This window comes from Channa argus, chromosome 2 (genome assembly GCF_033026475.1).
Source record: "Channa argus isolate prfri chromosome 2, Channa argus male v1.0, whole genome shotgun sequence".
In the NCBI taxonomy this organism is placed as follows: domain Eukaryota; kingdom Metazoa; phylum Chordata; class Actinopteri; order Anabantiformes; family Channidae; genus Channa; species Channa argus.
In genome coordinates this window covers 27921949-27930530 of record NC_090198.1, presented here as the reverse complement: position 1 = coordinate 27930530, position 8582 = coordinate 27921949, and the positions used below count along the sequence as shown (strand labels likewise).

Here is an 8582-nt window from a genome sequence, read left to right as displayed (position 1 = left end):
CTGCTTAAACACGCCACTCCTGTGCTTCAGGACAGGTTCATGTTTATCTGTGAACACTCAGCACCATTTAGGCGCCTTTAACCCTCAGAGCTTCCATCTGCAGCCGTCCCTCCACGGCCATTTTCACTTGCACACGGGAGGCTTTGCTTACGATTGGTTTCAACGTTATGCAAAACTGCCAGAGGGAAAAAGGATTCGTAACTACTTCTTGTAAAAACTAATAGGTGAAGTGAATGTATACTGTGATTTGTTGCATGTTAGTGAGGCTGCAAACAGACAAACCGCAAGAGCAGAAAAACAGAGGCAAGATTAAAATGAAAAGATAGAAAGCAGAAGTGTGTATGCGTGTGTTTGTATACACGCATGTCTGGGTCCTGACTTTTTTCCTTCCATGATTCTAGATTTATAAAAAAATAAATAAAAATAATAAGTCCCCTCTGAATTCCATCACAGTTACCGACAGGATTAAAGTGTGTGACATGAGTGTGTGCGTGTGTGTGTGAAGTGACAAGTGTTGAATGAGACCTGCACTGTGGCCACTGATGATACACAATAGGATTATGACCAACATCCTCCTTTGAGTGTCTGTGGGTTTTACTTCTAAGCCAATGCTGTGAGGACATTTTGGTTTGTCTGCCTCTCTTTAAAGGGCAGTGTGAGGATTAAAACTTGGGCCTAATTCATAGTTTCCTCAGTTTGAAGTGCTCCCTCATTTTGAGTCATACGGAGCAGTGGTTGCCAAAATAGAAAGTGTGAAAGTGCAGGACTGTGTTGCACTGAAAGTCATTTCGTTAGTTATTGTTAGACGCTGCCTCACTAACCAACTTAGTGACACCAGGTGAAGTGATAATGGTGGTTTTTGTCTATTCCTGCTCAGGAAATGTGCTAAACATATAAAAGATTAAACTAAAGTCATCGTGTGGTGAATAAATGTTTTTAATGTTTTTTATAAACCTCAGTTTTGAGTCTGCCTCTGAAACCCTTCACATAGCCCGGAAACACAATCTATCACTGCATCTATGTCTACAAGCTTGTGGTCAGAACCCATCCGCCCCTCAGCTAACACTCATGTAAAACACATATGCACACAAACACATTGTGTTATTCCGAACCATTTGTTTTGCCCATTATGGTCTTAATGGCTTGGAGACAGTTTTGAGTGCAGGTGTATGTTGAGTGCTCCATTCTACTGCAAGTTGAAGGGAGGTAGTTGTGGAACAAACAAACCCTATTTAGGTTAAGATTAGGAAACGAGTATTCTTTCAGTACCTTTTACCAAGACTGAGTGCCCAACGAGAAACAAACATGTGCTTTAGGTAATGTGTGCAAATTCTGAAGAGGTTAAGAGGTCCACCAACTGTAGGGTCAGTGGATCAGTCCCCAGTTCCTCAGGTGCATGTGTCAAAGCGTCCTCAGGCAGGTCACTGAAGCCCAGGTTGGCCCGGGTTAGGGATGTCAATATGTCAATATCAATATTAGGCATCAAACCCCATCCTGCCGTTGTGTACTTGTACATAGAGAAAACTAATCCGACCCTGCCTCTGTGTACTCGTACTCGTACTTTTAAAACGAATTCTATACTGTGTCCGATACAACATTAGCTTCCACAGGTGGGCAGGGGTGAAAAAATGTCTCCATTTTAGAGCTTTTTTGAAATAATTGATGACAACAAAAATGAAGCTGAATGCTAAATCTTAAGATCTAGTCATAGTCATGTTTCTCGAGCTTATTTTAAAAGCCTGTTTTGCAATGGATGGATGAGAATTTTACTGTTTACAAACACGTTAATCAAATAATTGTTATGCTAATCAAGATTTGTGATTTAATCGCTTTCAAATAAAATCTGTTAATGCTGTACTTTAACCAACTGTGGGTCAAAACAAGCTAAAGATGAAATTCTTGAGTGATTTTCCTACATTTAAATAATGTTCTTCAATCTAAAAAACATGCTGCAGAAGTTGCTTGCTTGCTTCTTCGAGTGTGGAGTCAGCACAGCAAAGCACTCAATCTGAAGTAGGTCAGAATGTGGCAGTGGTACAACTCCTTTTACCGCTTTTATTTCCTGTTTTAGCGTAAATGCTATCAGAAAAACATCAACAAATGAGGACAATATAATGTCAGCACATGTACAGTGTAATTATGTGTGTATTTGTATGAGGGTGTGTGCCTGTGCCCCCCCAGGCTCACTCCATCAACCTCTCTTCACCACCAGCTGTCTCCCCTCATTTACATACTCTCTCCTCCCACTAATGGAATTAGCCACAGGTTTCCTGAGGTGAGGTGTGTGTCAACACACACAGACAGACATCTATAGACACTAGTTTGTGTACAGCATGTGCTGTGAAGGTCAATCAGAAGACTCAAAAGATGTCAACTCAGTCCAGTGTCTGTCCAAACAATGTGAAACATGACATCTCTAAGTTAGGAAGTTTGCTAGATGAGGAAGCAGAAGATAAAAACTGAACTCAAACCTGAGATAGATGGAGAAAAAGAACAGTGGTCCAAACTACCTGTTGGCAGGTGCAGAAGTCTCACTGCCAGCTACAATAATCACTTGTTTGCACTAAGTGCAGCCACAATTACGTTAAGGGTACGATCATGTTGGTCCAAGCAATTTTCATATTTTTGTATTACTTAAAATGTACTGTTGAACCACAAATCGTAAGCAAAGTCTGATTATTATTTCTTCTATTTCTTGAAAAATATATTATTATGCCATCATTATGACTTAAGCCTTTTAAGTAGACTATGTTACCAGAATAAAAGACAAGCTAAAGTCCACAGGATATATATTGCAGCACTTAACGCACGTGTCATTGGTTGTGGTTTGATGCTGCACAAAAGCATCATTATCATTATCCACAAAATGAGAGAAGCCTTTTAATGCTGGACAGAAATTGTATGTATGTATGTAAAAGCCTTGTAATAGAGCTGAAGGTGAAGTGGTCGAGACCCAGGTTAGAAGTTTCCTTCCAACTCCTCTTCCCTTCTGTCCTTACCACGAACTTCAGAAACTTTTATGCTGTAGATCCCAGTCAGCACTTCCCATCACTATCTCCTTCTGCCCCTCTCCGCCAAAGATAGTTTCCTTTTGTTTTGTCCTCCATCTCTCCATCAGCAGGTCCTGTCCGTCAATACAGAACTGTCAGTCATCGCAGCGACAATTGGCAGCTGTCGATGCAGCGTAGAGGACCGACAGTCCGTATATAGGCTTCAGCTTCTAAAATGCTATCACCTGCCAATACATAAACACAGCCAGACACATGGACACACACAGAGGAACAACACACACCTTATTCTCTTTGCATCCTCATCACACTTGGTCATCGCTGACACAGGAAGATTTGGTTTGGTAACAATGAGATCAGATCAAATGGGGAAACAAAGAACCACCTTCTTCTGGCAGCACACACACACACACACATACACACACACTGATGAAGGTCTTTGATAAAGATTAGAGTCACTGACACATGGCTCCCCCTACTGGAGACCCGTAAGACCTTTGACAATGACATTACACTCTTATACTGCAGCACATTAACATTCATTACCTGATTCAATAATCCATCCATTCATTGAATCACTCCTTCCTCCCTCCCTCTCTTCCTTTCTCCTTGTACTTTTCTTTACTCGAACATTAATGTGAAACAATATCTGCTTTAAAACAGTTCAACAATCAGCCGGGCTAGAGTACAGCAGGTCACAAGAGAACCAGGAAGTCAGTTCATAAACTGTTTTATTATAATCCGAAGGTTGAATCCTGCCAACTGGACTTCTTTCTTCACAGGTAGAGTCCAGTTGACCTGTTTCAATCTTTAATAACCAAACCGGTTTGATTGAGAAGCTTCACCGACACGTTTCATTACAATGTTTCAGCTTTGGAAATGTTCCTTTTGGTGCTGCAGCTGTTTGTTCTGAACTCAGCAATTAAAGGTTTTGAGTAGTGCAAGTATTCTATGAAAGGCAAACTGATTTTCAACTCGCTTCATATGGTTGTAGTATACAAATGTCAACTTCCCTAGACAAAAAGATCTGACTCGATCTCAAATGGGTGCTCAGATTATGTCATGTGGGGGACTTCTGGAGTAGCAGGTATATCAAGACCACAACTGCCATAGTGTCAGCAACCAAATGGCATTTGAGCTAAAAAAAAAAAAAACTAGAGGAGTCTGGAGGAGTTTTTCAGCCGGCTTAGGAAAAGCAAAGCTGATGAAGTTCCTTGCTGCTTTCCATACTGATGTCTGTGGAGCTATGCCTTTTCATATTGCCACATTCCTGTGAAAAGCTAATAAATATAGCTCTGTTACTCCATAAGACCAAGGTACAGATAGAACCAAATGGAACTGAGAACACGGAGACAAGAGCCGACAGAAAAGATGCTGACGGGAACTGAGCGGGGACATGTCTGTCTGTCTGCTTTCTCCCCTTTACACACATGGCGTCCATCCGTATGAGAAATGTGATTACAAATGAGAGTGTGAGTGAGAGAGCGGAGTGCCACAGCTGGCATGGCATCTGGCTTGGCATATCGTTGCCCGGCCTCGCCCGCTGCCTGTGCGTTCTAATGTGGCTGTCGACAAGCCCATTAAGAAGCCATTACTAAATGCTCTGTCTCTGCTTCTCTTCCACGCCTTATAGCACAGGCCCGGGGGAATGCCAGCAACATGGAGGAGAGAGACGCGAGGAGAGAAAGGAGAAAACAGGTGGTGAGGAACAACGAGAGCCAGGCAGACAAAGAATTTTCATAAAACTTTGTGTCGTGTGAGAGTGTCATGTCTGTCCAGACACAAAAGAACAGACTCGGAATTCACTTTATACTTCACCATCAACCACAGTTCAGCCCCAGGGCCTGAGAGATGAGGAGGTGTCATGTGAAGTCTTCCCTTCCAGTCCAAAGTTCAGTGCTGGTCTGAATAATTTAGTCACTAATTTTAAATAAGCTACACAACTATTTGAAATAGGTTCCAGGCTAAAGAAAGATGATGTTGATTTGTGGAATATTTTCCGTGCAAAAAACACTCTACTGAAAAAAAAAACGGCACGTCACTGTTTTGGCTGCGCAATGTGAATATTTGATGGATTTCATAGTCTCCTGGGGTTGGATTTATTTGGCTTTATAGTTTACAGAATTTCTTGCTCCACTGTCTTAATGAATATATCCAGTTTATATTGCCTTTGCAAATAAAGATAACACAATATGATATAAGTCAAAATACTAAAATTCAGTTGACCACCCACACTGTCTAATTCCATATAAATAATAAACTGAATTACCCCAAATAACCAGCTACTGTTTAGCTGTTGTAAATCCTGGGCTAATGGCCCTCACCAAGGTAACCTATAATCTAACACGTTTCTCCTATTCAAGAATCTAACTTTACATATTAATTATAGACAGTAAAATACACAGTATCAAAAGCTTCTGGCATCCTTTATCAAATCATAAAAATACAGAATCCAAATCATCGCAGAAGTAATACATGTTTCTAAATACTTTTATTGACAATCAATTCATGGTTGTGAAATCCAAAAATGTAACCTCTAAGGATCCATAAAGCTTTGTTAAAGTTTTTGGCCTGTTGGACACTGCACTATTACAAATCAGACTTGTGATAAGTGCGATTTAAAAACTACAGAATTAAATCATAATTACAACAGATCTACAGTAGAACGCAAAAATTACTCAGAAATTAAATATATTGTAGACATTGGGATGTACAGGGCTGTTGAGTTAGCAAAAATGACTAAAGTCATATCTGACAAGTTGATGACATAATTATTGTGACAGGCCCTTCTCCGGGTTTATGTTAAAGCCTTTGTGTGCCACCACACATCTCCAGTTCACATCACCATGTTCTCCACAGGGACGTCTTGTTCACAGTGTCGTCAGTCACTAGTGCTTCACTGTGGACTTCACAGTGTTTCGTTGAGAAGGCTTCTGAGACTACAATTAAACATGTGGCTAGTTAGTGACTGTGTTACCCAGCACTGCTGAAATCCATGTGCATTTGGCAGGTTGGTGTTTGTGTCAAGCCGTGGTGATGGGGTGTGACACATGTATGTTAATTTTAACTGTTCCGAGCTGCCTGTGAATAGCATGGGAGAACTCTTCCATTGTTGACACTCTCATGACCCGCAGGCACACACGCTGTCTCTCACAGTGGGTCAACAGATTAGACCTGCTTGTGTTGCACATTCCCACTCAGTCACTGCAATTCACACACATACTAGACGATGCGACTGCATTGCTAGACGATATTAAACCCCGCTTGGCGGTAAACACTAGACTCGAAGCCTCAGAAGAAGAAAGAAACCTAACAAAAAGGCACCGTGATAAATTCAATACACTAAATACAACAAACAATCTTACTTTATTTCTACTTCTCACACAATGCTGCCTGCCTTGGAGTTCAGACGAGCACACTTCCTGAAGGCTTTGTAGGTGGCAAACGCTGACTTGCACGGCTGGAGGGGAGGACAAGAGAAGAAAGCCAGAGAGAACAGGAGGGGAAGGAGGGGGTGGGAGAAAAGGGGGATGAACAAGGAAAACAAGACCATTAAGTTTTGGGGGGGGTTTTTGTATTGATTATTTGAAACAGAAGCTTCATTAATTGGCCAGAAAAAAAACATTATTACCCACTTCAAATGTGCAAATAATAACAGGTCCATGACTTTATATTTATAAAAATGACCTTTGCAGTAAGGAAACATATTTACACAAACATATTTATTCTGTGGCTGTGAACCAAACAGTGGGGATGTCTGGATACGTACTGTTTCATTCTATAAATCTAACCAGTCAATTTCCATTAGAGCAGCCAGGATCCAATGTGGTGTGGCATGATATGATGCCCTTTAATTGGGGGCAGGAAGGCTAAAGTGATTCGAAGTGAACTTTATATACTTTTCCAAATAAATCACATTTATCCCATGATGGCTGATGAACTCTAAGCTTTCCACGACAGTTTCTTGGCTTTTATAAATGTGGGTGAGGATGTACTTCCATCCATTATGATTCACAAATACACTTACCAAGACCGTGTGTAGTTTCCTGTTGCGTTTGTGTGTGTGTGTGTGTGTGTGTGTGTGTGTGTGTATTTGTGTGATGCCATGAATTGCTCTTTTCATAAGTAAGAATGACAGGTTTCTCATCAGGCCCTGAGGCCTCCTTGGAATTAGTGAGCATACAGCATAGCTTGTAAACAAAAAAACTGCACACACTCACAGGAACACATGCTGATCTGGATGATGGTGGAAAAGAGAGTTTTACACAACGCTACAGAGCACCGGAGCAATAGTTGGTACCTCACATGTGCATGTGTGTGTTTGTGTGTCTGTACCGGCTGCTGGAACTAAGCGGGGCTCTTAATCACGGCTGTAATGGGCAACATTACCGGCAGCGGCAGCAAGCTAATGATGAATGCCCGACTCTCAGCGCAAACCCTGACCTCCTTTTCTGCTGTGATACACAAAAAGCTCCAGCTCTCTGAAACACACATCTACATGCATAAGCTTGCATCAACACATACATCTTGCCAAAATAAAAAAAAAAACAACCCAACAAAGGGATAAAAATACTTGCATGCCCACACTCACAAAGAGTGTGTACAAGTTTGAAATGATACTAATTTTCCCTCTTCACCTGATCACTTACATTAACTAAAATGTCTGTTCGAGGTCCAGCAAATAAAAAAAAGAAAAGAAAAACAACTTAAACTTGTCGCTGAAGAACAGCAAAAGAATGATAGAGAAGTGAGATGAGGAGAAAAAGATAAATGGAGATGTAACTATTAAAATGCAATGTAAATGAGAGAACGCAAGGAAAATAGAAATTAAAGCCAGATCAGAACATGAGACAGATGGTTAAAAAAAAAGGAATATAAGATAAATTTTGCAACAGAGGGAGTAAGTAGTTATAAATGAGTGTAAAGTTTTGATGAAGGACAAACTAATGTCAGGGACTGGGGCGGTTCGAGGTCCCTGCTCCCCGGCTACCACATGTGATCCCGCCTGTCACTCACACTCCATCGCCATGACAATCATCATAATGCCAATGCCTGGGGGTGGGGACAAGCCTGTCCTTGTAACAAACAGAACCCCTCCACGATCTGACGCCAGCGACTGCCATGAAGATGTCTCGCACACACACACACACACACACACACACACACACACACACACACACACACACACACACAACAACCATCACATGGTGACGCCTCATAAATAGAAAGTCTTGCACAGTAAAAATGAAGCAAATCCCAGTTTAAATTTAAAACGAAAGCTCCTTGTTTCAGTAACAATGATGTGACGTGATGTGGTGCTGTCACCGTGTCTTATGTCCACTGCATGTTTTGTCAAACACACTTATTGTATACCACGCATCATGTCATTGTCTGTGCATCAGGATCACATTTTTTCATTTTGTGCATTCAAACAATACATGTGAGTTTGTGATCGGTGCAGTCACATATTCTTTGTGTGTGTGTGAGAGAGAGACGAGTTAGAGAGACGGAGACAGAGAGATAGTGTGTGTCTGTGTGTGTGTTAGCCACAGGGTAGAGAGCAGGGACTTGTCA

The 8582-nt window shown here is 41.3% G+C and overlaps 1 protein-coding gene across 2 annotated transcripts in view; it reads right to left on the bottom strand.

Annotated features, from left to right (window-relative positions):
* Nucleotides 1–5442: 5442 nt before the first annotated feature.
* The window catches only part of spata17 (spermatogenesis associated 17), a 38283-nt gene continuing 35143 nt past the window's right edge, over nucleotides 5443–8582 (bottom strand). Inside the window, exons 9-10 of one of the 2 annotated variants that reach the window (XM_067493296.1) lie at nucleotides 6374–6468; nucleotides 5447–5947 (exon numbers count right to left, since the gene is read on the bottom strand). In XM_067493296.1, coding sequence (XP_067349397.1) covers nucleotides 6388–6468 — 81 coding nt within the window. In that variant the 3' untranslated portion in view covers nucleotides 5447–5947; nucleotides 6374–6387. Of the gene's footprint in view, nucleotides 6469–8582 lie in introns of both variants that reach the window. The other variant, XM_067493287.1, reaches the window with a different exon arrangement.